This window comes from Nycticebus coucang, chromosome 13 (assembly GCF_027406575.1).
Source record: "Nycticebus coucang isolate mNycCou1 chromosome 13, mNycCou1.pri, whole genome shotgun sequence".
NCBI lineage: Eukaryota > Metazoa > Chordata > Mammalia > Primates > Lorisidae > Nycticebus > Nycticebus coucang.
Genome location: NC_069792.1, coordinates 93,758,868 through 93,773,882, shown reverse-complemented (window position 1 = coordinate 93,773,882; position 15,015 = coordinate 93,758,868). Strand labels below are relative to the sequence as shown.

The 15,015-nt window shown below is 49.7% G+C and overlaps 2 protein-coding genes across 7 annotated transcripts in view; one reads left to right on the top strand and one right to left on the bottom strand.

The window, feature by feature from the left end:
* Positions 1 to 6,407: 6,407 nt before the first annotated feature.
* On the bottom strand, positions 6,408 to 13,131 carry LOC128563439 (uncharacterized). Its single transcript, XM_053558695.1, has 3 exons — positions 13,047 to 13,131; positions 12,225 to 12,835; positions 6,408 to 8,609 (listed from the first exon to the last, which is right to left on the bottom strand). The coding sequence occupies exons 1-3, from the start codon at positions 13,129 to 13,131 to the stop codon at positions 8,463 to 8,465; spliced, it is 843 nt and encodes a 280-aa protein (XP_053414670.1). The 3' UTR covers positions 6,408 to 8,462.
* Positions 12,821 to 15,015, top strand: part of ST3GAL1 (ST3 beta-galactoside alpha-2,3-sialyltransferase 1) — a 91,075-nt gene continuing 88,880 nt past the window's right edge. For all 6 annotated transcript variants that reach the window (XM_053558612.1, XM_053558610.1, XM_053558604.1 and 3 more), the window contains exon 1: positions 12,821 to 13,075. The gene's annotated coding sequence lies outside the window, so the exon portion shown is untranslated. The remainder of the gene's footprint in view (positions 13,076 to 15,015) is intronic.

Below are 15,015 nucleotides of genomic sequence, written 5' to 3'. Positions count from 1 at the left end.
ACAGTGAGTATGTATTGTGAAAAAGACTGTGACGGACATACTGTGAGGGTGTTCACCCCAGAATGAAGGGCTCAACGGCCTCAACTACAACTTGAACTTTACCTTAGAAACACAAACAATGTAACCTAATCAATTGTACCTTCATATTAACCTAAAAATTACCTGGCTTTCTTCCCCAGAGAGATACACTTGGCCTGGCAGTTCTCAAACTATATAATCTTCCATCCTCATTTATAAAATATATGCAGATACGTTGACAAGGACAAATAAACTAATTAAATAAATAATGGCCACTATTCATTGAATGCTTACTACGGCATTGTGCTAGTAATTTTCTATACGTAATCTTTCTTCTTAAAGTGATTCTAAGAGGCAGGCACCATGCTGCCCAATCTGCAGAAGGAAACCTGCAGACTCAGAAATGCCAATCCCTCACCCCACGCAGAAATGCCAATCCCTCACCCCACGGAGAGCCGCCCAAGCACATGTGTGCCAGCGAGAGCCTCGTGGCCTGCTGTTGCCTGCATCGAGCAGGGCTGTGTTTCGGTCTCTTTCATCTGGTCTCTCCCTCAGTTTCCCAGGTTAAAGTGCTGATTTTTAAATGTCATCAAACCACGATACACAGCATTTTTGATCCCTACAGAGACCCACGATTTCTTTGCCAGAATGAAGGTGCTAACCTTAGAGTCTTACATTTCAAACCGTCATTGCATTCTGCTTGGCTTTCCTCAGAGGTAAAATAATAGAAAGTCATCATAAGACAAAAGGTTCCCAGTGACAAGGACCTTTAGGGATCACCTAAGCCCATGTTTTCCATCCTGAGAATAGTCTGTCCAAATGGAACTCAAGCAAAAGTGCACACAATTTAAATCTTTTTGTCCACTGCAGTGATTTAAGTGGATGTGTCCCCCCAAATTCATGTTGGGATTTAAAGTCCAAGGTGATAGTGTCAAAAGATGAACCTTAAGTGACTAGGACGTGAGGGTGGAGGCCTGACTTGAGAGAATGACTGTGTCCCTTTGTCTCTTCCACCCTGTCAGAACACCTAGACAGCACGGTCTACGCATCAGAAAGGGAGTCCTCACCAGACACCGAATCTGCCAGAACCTTGACCTTGGACTTCCCAGATGCCAGAACCATGAAAGTACATGTCTGTTGTTTATAAATGATTCAGTCTGAGGTGTTTTCTCTTACAGAAACAGAAGCAGACTAAGATGTCCTTTCTCTTATCCCTTCTCATAACACTTTGTGCCTCTCCTTTGAAGCCCCTTTCCTGGTGATATTGATAGTCAATTACTGATTCTGTAATTCCTTGCCTTCCCTCCTAGAACATCAGCCCTCTGAGCGCAGACACAGGGCCTATCTCGTATGCCACTATGGGCCCAATATCCAGCCCAGGGACTGGTATGTAGCAAGCTTTCAATGATTGATACAAATGGGTGTCCCATGTGGCGCCCCTCTGGTGTCACACAGCCTTCTTTGAAAACAAACTGAGCCTCCTAATTATGCAGATGATAAAATTGATGTCAGAGAGGGGAACTGTCAGAAGTTAGGTGACTGCAAAGTAGCAGACCCATGACTCAAAGCCAGGATATTCTAGCAGAAGGAAAGCCTGCCCCCTTGGGATTTATGCAAGTTCTGAGTGCTGGGCTGTCCCTAAGAGTGGTCAGCCCAGCTCTTGCAGTCATATTACAGAAGGGACGTGTTTTAAAAAGGCACATTCCTAGACCCCACTGCAGGCCGACTGAGTCTGTTCAGACCGCTCTAACAACATACTTTAGGTAATTTACGAACAACAGAAGCTTATCGCTCAGAGTTCTAGAGTCTGGGAATTCCCAAAAAATCAAAGAGCCAACCTATTTTGTCTTTGGTGATAGACTGCTGCCTGTTTCTCTGATGGCACCATCAGCGGTGTGCTTACACGGCAGAAGGGAAGTGATCCCATTCTGCCCTTAAGATCCAATCACCTCCCAAAGGCCTCTTCTCTTAACACTACTGAATTAGGGATTAGGTTTAAACATATGATTTGGAGGGAGGAGTGGCACAACCATCCAGACCACAGTACTCACTGAGTCAGAGTCCCTAGAAGAGGGACCCAGGGGCTCAGACTTAGAATAGGCCTCCCAGAGTCACCCCTGTGCACACTACAGTTTGAGAAGCAGTACTCCAGGGGCTCCTTGTCTGTCTGGGGGTCTCCGGAGCTAACTAGAGGCTTATATCCTTTTCCTGCTGACCTGGGATGGGTTAGAATTAATTATTCTTTCCATAAATCTTTACTGAGAATCAGCACGTCGCAGGGCTCGGTCCTTGCCCCACTTTTCATGTTCTGTGATCTCCCTAGGTGATGTCATTGCTACTGGCTCCCAGTTGGCTGTGAATCCAGCCTGGCCCCACAGTCCTGAACCTGCAATTGCCTGTGGGTGGCTGGCTTTCTAAAACACAGCCAGAAACCCTCTGCCCCTCTTCCCATCGAGAGGAATAGGGTACAAGGAAGTGATGCTACATGACTTCTGGAGCTAAGACCTAAGTCATGTGGCTTCTACCTGGTTCTCTGGGGAGTCTCCCTCTCAGAGTCAAGCCCCCTGTACTGCGAGAAGCCCAGCCCACATGTGATCTGCTGGGGTGAGCAGGGCCTGCAGGGTCCAGCCTTCAGGTCAGCTTGTCCTACACACATGAATGGAGAAGCCTCTAGATGACTCCAGCCCTCAGTCACTCGAGTTACCTTCAGCTCCATCTTCCCAGCCTCGGCGGAACAGAAACAAGTTCTCTCTGCTGGGTACCATGCACATTTCTGACCCACAGAATCCACAGACATAAGGAAATATCAGTTTAACGCCTCTCCCTTTGGGGTGGTTTTTTATGCAGTGTTGGTAAGTAGCATTAGCAAATGTTCCGCAAAAACTAAAGTGTGATAAATAAAGACAGTACTCCTCCTCCCTTCCTTCCCTGGAGTGAGCCTGGGCGTGCTGGATCAAGCTGACCCCAGAACTTTAGGAGGCCTACATGGGAGGGTCACTTGAGGCCAGGAGTTCAAGCCAGCCTGGACAACATAGCAAGATCCCATTTTTATAAAAATATAATAACAGTGCATGCCCGTAGTCTCAGCTACTCAGGAGGCTGAGGTGGGAGGATCGCTTGAGACTAGGAATTCAAGGCTGCAGTGACATATGATGATGTGATTGGGTCTCTGGACTCTAGTCTGGGTGACAGTGTAAGACTCTGTCTCTGAAAAAAAGAGTGATTCTCTTATAAGAAGGAAGTAGATGATGTATGGTAGGGACAGTGAAACTAGTAATGCCTCTCCAGCTCTGTTGAGAACAGAAATATAGACTTTTCCCTTGTCCTTACTGTCCCCAGTGGGTCATGGCTGTGTTCTATTTGCTCCACCTTTTCTGAACCACATCTACCTCTTTCCAGCCTTCTGCCACTTGCTTAGGTCAGATCCCTGGCATCTCTTAGATGACTGAGATCAGTCTCACTGCTTCTAGTCTGGACAGTCCCCTCCCACCCACAAGGCTATCAAGGGGTCTGTCCAACATGCAAATCTGTCAATGTCCGCCATGGAAAACTCTCCAAAAGCTTCTAGCACCTCTCAAAGCAAAGTGCACACTCCACCTGGTCTCCAGGACTCTGCCAGACTAGTGGAAACACCACACACATCCTGGTCACACAACTAGGTCACAGGGAGAGCCCAGGAGACCTGAACCTAGAAGCTGACCCTGCTTGTTACCAAGCCACAGCACTGCCCAAATGTGGTGAAATAATCAGAAATGTATCAGATCCCTGCTCCAAGGCAGACTCCCTGAGGATGGGAGCTGCACTGTGTCCACCTCCACTTCCCCCACTCAGCACAGTACCTGGCACACAGTAGGTGCTCAGCAAATGAAGAAAGGAAGGATTGTGCCTCTTTAGGGTCATTCAGTCTAACAGAAATACAACTTAACACACACTTAACAGCAAAGGAACAAAGTGGTGACAGGTTTTCAGAGAGACATGGGGACTGGGCACGCGGAAGGGCTGAGGCTGCACGGGGGACCACGGTGAAGGCTGCACGTCCAGCATTTCTTCTCTCCGCCTTGAGGAGAGGTGTGCACAGCAGACAGTAGGGATTCGGTGGTGAATCTTCCGGGAACTAACGGTCCCTATGCAAAGCCTGGTGGGGTGTATTCTAGAAGGAATGTTCAGTGTCGCACTGACTGCCATGCACGGAACCTGGGTAGAGCGGGTACGTCAGGTGCTTTATTCTAATATTGGTTTGGGGGTTCAGTCCTCTGTATATTCCCATTTCCCCCTTGATGTCTCCTGGCCTCAAACACTGCTGCCTGAGGGAAAATTAGAAGCCGCCGCTGGTCTGGCTTCTTGGAAATCAAACTTAAGCCCATGTGCAAAGGAAAAGGGGACAGGTGTCTACTCCTGAAAATGTCAGAAAGAAAAGGGCAGAAAGGATCTCCAGGGCTGAATGTCAGCTGTGGCTTATGGAAGCCACCACTCAGGGCAGCCCCAAAAAGAGGATTGGGCAGGGGGAGTTGGGGTGTCTGTCCCTGCTGGTACAGTGGACTGAATAACACCCTCCCAAATTGATCATTACTGGGAACCTCGGAATGTAACTTTATTTGAAGATGGGGTCTTTGTACATGTAATTGGTTCAATTAGTTAAGATGAGGTTGTATGGGGTTGAGGTGGGCCCTAAATTCAAGTACTGGACTATTACAAGCAAGAGGCACACACTCATACACACCCCCCCACACACGCACAGCTATGGGCAGAGGGAGGCAGAGACCGCAGCGCTGAGTCTATAAGCCAAGGGAATACCAAGCGTCATGACCAGGAGCTGCTGCAGGACAGGAGAGAGGCAGGGGACAGTTTCCCTCTGAGTCCCCAGTGGGAACCGATGCCGTTGGTGGCTCCTGGCCTTCTCAACTGTGAGAATACATTTCTGCTCTTTGGGCCACACTGTTCATAGTAGTTTGTTATGGCTGCCCCAGGAAACTCACATATCTGGGACATCTGGACGTGATGACAGGATGCTCAGGAGCCACGGTCCCAGACAGTGAAGCAGTGGAAGCAGTGAGGATTGCCAAGGGGAAGGGGCTCCCTCATACCAGGCCCTGCGCTAGTCTCCTGAACTTCCTGGCTCCTTTGGGGGCTTCACCAGCCCAGTAAGATGGAGACCTATGTTTGTTTTAAGAACGTAACAACATGTAATTTAACCAGAGCTTCTGGTCAGAGCCATGCCTACTAATAAAAAGTTTGCAAAGAGGAGTATCAGAAGGAGGTAAGTGAGACACCAAGACTGAGGCTACACTAAGAAGGATCTTAAATGCTACACTCAGAAATCTGGACTTACTTTTCTGGGCAATGAGGAGCCAGTAAAGTCTTAAGGGTTTTGAGCTTAGTAATGACTTAAGCCAAGGGGGGCGTTAGAATTGAATCTGTCTGTAGTTATCAAGTGTTTGGCTGCAAGTAAGGGAACTATAACCTAAAGTGGTATAAACAAAAGAATTTTACTGACACATGAAAAAGTCCAGATAGGCTTCAGGTATAGTATGATCAAGACTCCGGACCTATTTATCTTCAATTCGGCATTCTTCATAGGCACAAGATGCCTCCCAGAGAAACTGCATTAAAAGCGCTTTTTCTTCATGTCCCATTAGGAAGAGTTTTCCAGGGCTTACTCTTAAAAAGGTTTCTTCCAGGGTGGCACCTGTGGCTCAATGGAGTAGAACAGCAGCCCCATATGCCAGAGGTGGTGGGTTCAAACCCAGCCCCAGCCAAAAACTGAAAAAAAAAAAAAAAAAAAAGTTTTTTTCCTAGAAGACTCAAGTATATTTCCATTATTATCTTGATGGTCCAAATAAGGATTAAACCTACTCAAACTTGAGCCAATTTCTGGAAAAGAAATTAGGGTGGTCATGATTGACTGAGATTAATCAGCTGGCTTAGCCTAGGTATGGGGTCTAATACTGTCATGAGTAGCTCAGCGACAGATACATGCTGAGAAAGGCATCATTAGGCAATTTCGTTTTTATGCAAACATCATAGAAATAACTGTGAAACAGCTCAGGTAGGATCTTCAGGAGGTATCCAGTAGAAGGCACCGTTATATACAGGAGAGGACTGCTCCATGAGTGTTACCTGCCCTGAAGACCTTCCTGCGGGACAAGACGTGCAGGTGGAAGACAGTGATTTAAGAACCCTGACTCAGTGTGAGTCTAGGCTAATGTGTGGGTCTGTGTCTTAGTTTTTAAATAAAATTTTAAAAGTTAAAAAAACACAAAAAACTTAAAAACAGAAACAAGCTTACAGAAGGACGGCGCCTGTGGCTCAAAGGAGTAGGGCGCCGGCCCCATATGCAGGAGGTGGTGGGTTCAAACCCGCCCTGGCCAAAAACTGCAAAAAAAAAAAAATATATATATATATATATGAAACATTTTTATCTAGCTGTAGAATGTGTTTACATGCGAAGCTGTGTTATTACAAGAGTAAACAAATTTTAAAAAGTAAAAGTTGATAAAACATTTTTTGTAAATTTAGTGCAGCCTCAGTGTACAGTTTTTATGAAGCCCGCAGTAGTGTCCTAGCCTTTCCTATTCACTCCCCTCTCCTTCACTGACTGACTCACAGCAATGTCCAGTCTGGTAAGCTCTGGTCAGGGTAAGTGCCCTACATGGGTGCGCCCTTTAAAAAAATATTTATACCTTTTTTTTTAATTTTACAGTATGGTTTATTTAATCTAGTATGTACCTTATTTTTATTGTACTTTTTCTATGTTTAGATATTCAAATACTACTTTTCTATTTTTAGATATTCAATACTGAGTGGCAACCGCCTACAGTATTCAGTATAGTAATGTGCTGCACAAATTTGTGGCCTCAGAGCAATAGGCTAGACCATATGGCCTAGGTCAGTAGCAGGCTATGCCATCTAGGTTTGTGCAAACACACTCTGTGATGTTGGCACAAAGACCAAATCACTTGCTGATACATTTCTCAGAATGTATCCCCATCCTTAAGTGATGCGTGACTATATGTCCGTGTGGATTGGCTTGGTTTCTTTCTTGCTTTTTTTTTTTATCAGAAATCTGCTTGCCGGTAAGCAGATGCTACACCATGAATATTCCTTTCTACTAATGAACACCTTTCAGGGCTGAGGTCCACATAAGACGCTTGTTAAAAGTCAAAATCTCCTGCTGAATCCTCCCCTGTGAATTTCCTTGGGAGTTCTTCGTTTCCTCCTCAGGAAGTTTCTTTTTCTCTTGCCTCTTCTTCGGCTCTGCGTTCCTGTCCCACCTCCAACAACTCCTCATCGACCAAGTCCTCAGGGAGCACCTTCAGGAGCTCCTTCGCATCCTCCTCACCCACACCGGGCTAAAGTTGGTTGTCGTCTCAGCCACAGCCTTGTTGATGTTTGCAACTTCTTCATCCTTAGCACACCCTTCGACATCATGGATGAAGCTCTCGGCTGCCCCCTTCCACATGCTACTCACACACTCCTCAGTGACCTCACAGCAAGTCCAAGCGAGGTTCCCAAGGCAGTCGCACATGTTCTGATTTGTCCAGTGTCTCCCTCGGTTGCAGCGATAACACCGACCTCCTCCAGTCATGGGCCTTAAAAGCTGCTACAACTGCTCGATCCATTGGTTGGAGCAAAGAGGTGGTGTGTGGAAGGAGAAACACCACTTTGATACTGAGATGGAGCTCACCCATCTAAAAGGAGGATGTGCGGGAGCATTATCAATGAGAAGCCAACTCTTGAATGGTTGTGTTATTCTCCAAACAGTGCTTCTTCATTTCACTGGCTTAGCAATGCAGGAGGGCATTTTGGAAGAGGGGCTCGATCCCTCATGATTTCTCATCTTCGCTCCTGCAGTGCACTGGCTTATGATGTGTTCAAAAGCCTGCGGCTTCTCACTCTGCCCCATCACAAAAGGTTTCAGTTTGGAGCCTGCAGCCTTGCCCTCTTGCAAACAAGACCATTATCTTGTCCTTACAAGCCTTGAAACCCAGCATTGGCTTGGCCTTGGTAGGGGCGAAAATTCTTTCAGGTATCCTTTTCCAGAATAAGGACATTTTGTTCATACTGAAAATTTGTTCTGGCAAGTAATTTTCCTCAGTAACCAGCTTATCTAGAGTTTCCAAAAATTCTTCATTTGCCTTTACATCTGCATTTGCAGACTCATCACTCACTTTCACTATATATGATGAGTAATGATTCTTGGATGGTTTAAACAATGAATTCAACATCAGAGTTGGGTCTGGCCTTTTAACATTACAAATTTTAGGCTTTGGCTGTGATTGTCATGATGCTGAGGGGACTATGCTTCTGTGTCTGGTCTTTAATCCAGTTCATTAGAAGTTTCTGCATATCTGACACAGGTCCTTTGCAAATTTCTATAGTCTTGTTGCTGTCCACGAAGCAGATCCTTTTGGTTTCCATCCCATTGTTCTCCTTTAAGCTCTTAACTATGGCGAGTGGGATGTGCCTGCCTGGTACGCAATAACCATCTCTGGTTTTTCATGTTTGTAGTCCTTCATCATTTTTAATTTAATTTCCAGGTCAATCATTTGACACGGCCTCTCGCTGGCAATGTGTGCTGTGGACTCTGTACGCTAAGGGACCATGATGAACAGAACAACACAATATTAAATCAAGCACACGAGAAAATGATGCAATCAAGGCTATGTTGAACAGTTTGATGAGAATATTTCAGATTGTATACCAAACCAGCACATTGTACCCCTTGATTGCACTAATGTATACAGCTATGATTTAACAATAAAAAAAGGAAATGTAAAAAAAAAAAAAGAAAAGAAATTGATAAACACAAGCTATGTGGGGCTGCTGCTGGTGATACACGCACACTGTTTTACAATAAATGTTTTTAATAAGTAGAAGGTGCACACTCTAAAAAAATGATCATAGCTCACAACAACTTCACACTCCTGAGCTCAAGGGATCCTCCTACCTCTGCCTCTTGAGTAGCTAGGACTATAGGTGTGCACCACCATGCTCAGCTAAATTTTCTGTAGAGGTAGGGTCTCACTATGTTGCCCAAGCTGATCTCAAACTCCTGGTCTCTAGCAATCCTCATTCCTGGGCTCCCAAAGTGCTGGAATTACATGTGTGAGTCACCATGCCCAGCCAAGCCTCATTATAATTTTTGAGACTAACACCACACATGTTGCCCATCCTTGACCAAAACCTACCTATGTGGCACATGACTATATATGTAGTGCAGATTGTATGGGCTCTGCTAAAGACTTCTGCTAACTCAAATGCTGACCGAGGTCCTCTCAGTCGAGGGGAACTTAAGGATCACATCTCCTGTATCCCTTCCAATGCAAAATCTTCAGGAAGGCTCACCTACAAGTGGTTGCCTGTGGGGCAGACTCAGGTGGCTTGGGAAGTCTATTCAGAATTTTCTTGGTGACCCTTTGACCCTGTGGATGAGGCCAGTCAGCCAGATTTGTCTTCTGGAAAAATTAAAACATCAAGTGGAGCAACAGCAGAAAGGGAAGCTAAAAGAGTTTTTTTTCCACAGTTGTCACCTAGAAGAGGCTGGGGCTACAAATAGGAAGAAAACTTTAGGGGAGATTCCAGGTTTAACAGAGAAGGCCTGTGGGCAGTAATAGAACAGAGAACAGAGGGGAAAGGAGGAGGGATGGACAGGGAGGGTGTGGGGGTGGAGGAGAAAGAGACTGAGACATAGAGATGAACTGTCTCTCTCCTTCCAGCTCCCATTTTTAGCTTTGATCTACATCCCTAAATAGAAGCTTTTTTCTAAGGAAATGTGAGTGAGTTCCCCACAGTCCCAAGAGGTCTAAGTAAAACACTGTCCAAAACACAACAATACACACCCAGCACCTCTGAACTCATCTTTGACAAGCAAGGCAGCCCGTTTCCATGTCTGCACTGAAATGGGATAAGAACCCATTAGGCTCTTTCTACTCTGCTGTCCCAAGAAAGGGGGTAGAATACGGATAAAATCAATTTCCTTAGCCATCATTATTAAGAGCTCTGGTGGTGCTCTGAAAACGTGGGAGGTGGCTGTGAGCACCAAATCAAGGTCAGCGCTCCCAGGGTACCCAACGTGTAGATGTGTAGACACTCCCAGTAATGACTATTAATGTTCTATGGCAGGGCATGTTAGGAGACATACTCAGGGTGACAAGGAAGAATGCATGCTCACACCCCTGACACACTGCCCGAGATCTGGGCCCCTGGGAGCAATCCTTGAACTGGTGTAGGGGTGTCGAGTGCTACTTGCATGAAATGTCCCAACTCCAGAAAAAAATGGGGGAGTCCATGATCCCTGGGAAGAAATAGTTTGTAACAGAAAGGAGGCAGGGTTTTGATTAAAGGCCTTGCTTGAGTTAACCCATCAGAGTCTGGAAAAAGATATGTCTGATATACAACCTTTCATATATATAGATGATTCATACATGTTTCACCACCGTGTCACTTAGTAAGGAATTTCCATGTCCCTACAGAGTCATCCAGGGGAAACACCAAGAACCTAGAGCTGAAATTCAGCTGCTTTTGGTTCTTGGCTGTGAAGTGGAACAGATGGATGACCTGGAATAACTTGCCTAACCTGATCTTCCTTCCATAGAATCTTCTGGGGTATCAATGGCATGGTGTCATAGTAGTGCAGCATTTTCTATTTTAAAAAATACTTTCTCGTGCATTACTTTATTTAACCCAAGTAATAAACAACTCTTTTTAAACCAATTCATCCAGTAACTCTTTATTAAGCATCTAATACGTAGCCACTAGCAAGACAGATGCTGTAGTCAGCAAAATACAATACATCCCCTATCCACAGCAAGTGGAGAGTCAAATCCAGAGCAGTCACTGGATATATAACAACATAAATCAAGTGGGCACTGCAGTCAGTCATCCCTGGGAGAACAGGATGATGACTCTTGCATCTTAGATGGTGAGGTGGGGGGGCTGGGATGGTGCTCCAAGCCACATCTCCAGGGGCTAAAAAGCCCAGGTGGGCTGGGTTGGAAGGTTCCCCTTGATGGAAGATGCTGCTGATAATGTTATTAGGACCCTCTGCTGCCCTCCTCCTGTATGAAGGAGCATTCTGGGTAATGCCTGAGTTTGAAAAGAGCATAGCCCACTAGGTGCTTCAGACAGGCCCCATAGTAACAAAACTCAAGGGGGTCGGGCAAGTGGTCTCAAGGCCAGTCATGAAATACCCCAAATTTTTCTACTTCCAGAAGGGCAGGAAACTTAGCAGGGCTGCAGGGCCCCCACAGGCAGATCCATTATTTGTTTTATCATTTCGTTTTTGGCTTTCTTCCTCCTCTTGACACATGTTCTTTACACATCTCTATCCAGCTTTTCCTTCCCTTTTTAGTAGTTAATTTTCTCATTCTCTGTCCTTCCCCTTTAAAAATCAGTTTCTCTTCTACTTCTTTGAAAATCTCTCCCACATACCTGACATGTTCCCTCAAGCCCTCCTCCCCCAGCCTCCAGAGTGGGCCCTCCACCTGCGCAGCTAACTGCACACTTAGTGTAGGCTGAATACAGTTCTAAGGCTCTAACGTATATGAATTCGCTTAATCATCACAACTACCGGAGCAGACACTAGGCCCTTTATCACGGATGAGGAACCCGAGACACAGAGCTACCAAAGCTGAGGGGTTCAGTAACTAGCCCAAGATCACACACGCTTGAGTGGCAGCGCAGGATGGGAGCCGCCCTGCTGGCCCCGGTCTGAACTCTGCTCCAGCATCCATGGGGAGTGAGTGCTCCACGGCAGAAGACTGAGCTCTCTGACTGCAGCAACGCGAGCTGGAAGGACCAACTGACCACGTAGGCCAGGCTGTCTTTTTTTCCTTTTAGCACTCAGAAAAGTTGCGAAAGAGGCATTTCCAGTGCGGGAGTCAGAGCTATACAGCCAGCACTCAGCATCCAAGACCTGCACTCTGCCACGCAGAGAAGTCACTCTCCGACGCCGCCGCTTCCCACTGCAAGAGGGACGGCTAAATAACTGTCACCACCACCACTCCCGCCTGGCCCCACCTCGGATGGCGCTGCAGCCTCTGCATCTAAGAGGAAGACACAGCGGTCGGCAGGCGAGCCACGGCAAGGGCTGGGCCCGGGCTCGGGCCTGCAGCGACGCCCGGCTTTGCCGCTCCAAACCGTGGAGCCAGGCTCACGAGTCCCCCAGCGCTGCCACGCTTCCTCCCTTCCTCCTCCCCAAATCCCACCTCGAGTCCCGCGCCCTTAGAGGAAGTCGGTGGCTCTGCCCGATTGCCAGCAGGGGGATCGGCCCCTTCTCGCCACCGTGCACCTGACACGGGCTCTTCTGGGCACCGCCGCGTCCTCTCCGTGCGTGCCTGCCTTCTCCTTCCTGTGGCTGACCCCAGGGACCCCCGGGCCGCCCAGGTGCTCTCCGTTATCCTCGCCAGCTTGCAGGAAGCTGTCTGGGTGCGAGGAGGCACGGAGCTGTCCACGCAGAGCCGCACTTGGGGCGGCGATCCTATCCCTGCGCTGCCACCGCCGCCTCTGGCGTCTCCCGGGTTGGGCCCCAGCTGAGCCCGCTGCGGCCCACGTGGCTCGGCTGAGCTCCACCGGGCTGGCAGGAAGCCCCGAGCCAGTGGAAAGCCGAGTCCAGGCGGGGGTAGGGGGCGGGGAGTGCGGAGCCAGGGGGCGGGCGCTGGGCGGGGGAAGGGGAGGGCCGCAGAGAGGAGGTGGCGGCCGGCCCTGGCGCTCCCCGGCTCCGGGCCCCGGCCGGCCAGGAAAGGCGGCCCCTCACCGGTCGCCCCGCCTCCCGCTCCCGTTACACCCGGGGGAAGGTGTTCCCGAGACCGCTCCCATTCTCAGCCCGCCTCCCGCTTCCCCGGCTCCACCGGAGCCCACTATGCCAGACAGTTTCGACACTTTGCAAGGACAAAGAGCCCTAGACCGGAGGGGGGAGGAAGAGGAGGAAGAAGAGGAGAGAGAAGGAAGAGGCGACGTGAGCTGGGAAGGGGGCCAGGGTGGGGAACACCCTCTCTTGATTCTCTTCGGAGCCCCCGCATGCCCCAAACCCGGAAACTCCAGCGTGTCTGCAGCCGCGGTGAGTGAGCGCGCGGAGCCGAACCCAGCTTGGGGTGCGCGGGGGGCTGCGTCCATCCGAGTTGGGGCCCGAGCAGTTTCGTGTGTTCTCCGAGTGAAGGGGGAATTGTCCGGACCCGGGAACGGAAGGGATGGGGAGGGAACTAGGAGGGTGTGACAGTGGGAGTGAGACGGAGGACCCCCGGGCGCCAGAAGAAAGACACCCGTAGGGAGACTCCTTCCCTAGCCGCGGCGACCACCGGTCTTTGGGAGAGGAAGAAGGTCGGGGAAGAGGTTCGGGCTCCGGGGTCTTCAGCCGTTAACTAGGGGGAGCTGCCTGGAACTCAGTGAGGAGCCTACGCCGGGTCGAGGCAACGATTACCCCGGCGGCCCCACTGACACTGTACCCAGCACAGGGCCGGGGTCTTCTGGGTAGTGGGAGGAGACCCCACTGGGCAGCGCGGCTTAGACACTTCCAGCGGAGTAGGGGAGTAGGGGTCACGGGCTGGAGCACCGCGGAGGCCGCTGGGGATCCCGACTAGCGGACTAGTATCCTGATCAAATCTCCCAGTCCGCTGCGAGCAGGCGCAGACCCGGGTGGTGGCTATAAGCGCTGGGGACGCTTCCAGCCCACGCTGCTCGAGATCCGGCTGGAAGTTGGCGCCTGTGTTGCAGCTCTGGACATGGCGTGGAGGGCAGTGGGGATTCGTGTGGGTAAAGGGGAGCACGGAGGGGAGTGGTGTGGGTGGCAACTCGAAAACTCCGCGCGCGCCTGAATCCCGTTAGGCGCGGTAGCTGCAGAGAAATAATCTGACAAAAGTTAGCAACTTGTCTGGGTCTCGTATACGTGTGACCTGTGCGGGGCAGGGCTGTCCCTTCTGGGAGCGGACGCAGGCGGACAGCTGTTACACTGGGGCATGGTACAGATGGGGTACAGCTAATTTGGCATCGGGACGGTGGCGCAACTTTCAGCTCCTTTCTCACTGAGTATTTGAGCGTGACCTTGCGGGAGGAAGCGCTGCTGAATTTGAGAGGGTTTTTGAGGCTGCGCCCGGATTTGGCAAAGGGATTTCCAAACGCTCCTTCGCTTTGCCTTGCAAAGTCCCCGGGGAAGCATGTCTGTGTGGTTTGGGTTCTGTCCGTCTGAGGGAGCCCAGAGCCTCTCCTCACTCCAGCCCTGCCTCGAGCAGTGCTTTGTGGTGCACTCGGAGAGGGGACACGTGTGCACCCTGCAGCGCTCATGGGGTGGGGCTGGGCAGTTCAGTGCAGCTCTTGGACCCCAACTCGCCGAGGGAGACAGCAGGGACTCGGGGGTGAGGAACTAACCCGCTACATCTGGCGTTCGCCTGGCTTTGACGTGTTTGATTGTTGGGAACTTTGGCCTCTCCCGGACTTGACTTATCTCTGTCTCGGATCTCCAGGCCCAGCGAATTTGTGATGAGATGGTTCCCCAGGGAGACAACGAGCACCCACTCCTGCTCTGAGTGTGTGTGTGGTGAGCAGGAGAGATTGTCAGAGGAGGAAATGGATGAACGAGAAATGAGGTTGTCCAGTTGTCGCCCCTGCGCCTGGTACATAGTAGGTGCCAATGCTGTGTTCTTTGACCAGGCATTTAAGATGGAAGGTGTTGGCAGAGGCCAGGACGCCCCCTTCTCCCCTTCGCTTTACCATTTGTACTTCTGATTTCAAGTTTACAGGCTCTGTGAAGCCCTGTCGGCTTCTAGACCAGCCATAAGCTCCTACTACGCGCGGCGCCCTCCTGGTGTGCTTCTAGAAGCTGTGGGCGCAGCCCCTCCGGTTTTTTTTCCAGGGTGCTGCTCGAGAGCGCTCCGGGCTCGAAAACGCAAAGCTCACTGCCCCCTGCTGGCTGCTGTGGAAGCTGCCGCGTGGCCACGCGGTGGGAAAGGGACGCGGGAGGCCCTGCTCCTGGGTAGCTCAGACCCCCTCCCCGCATCTTCCTTT

Excerpts from the sequence above, each read along its gene's own strand:
- LOC128563439 (XM_053558695.1), bottom strand. The coding sequence starts at position 13,131 with ATGGACGCAGCCCCCCGCGCACCCCAAGCTGGGTTCGGCTCCGCGCGC. Across the intron at positions 12,836-13,046 it reads AGACACGCTGGAGTTTCCGG|AATGGGAGCGGTCTCGGGAA; the intron begins GTTTGGGGCATG and ends AGGCGGGCTGAG. Across the intron at positions 8,610-12,224 it reads CTAAGGGCGCGGGACTCGAG|CGTACAGAGTCCACAGCACA; the intron begins GTGGGATTTGGG and ends ATGGTCCCTTAG.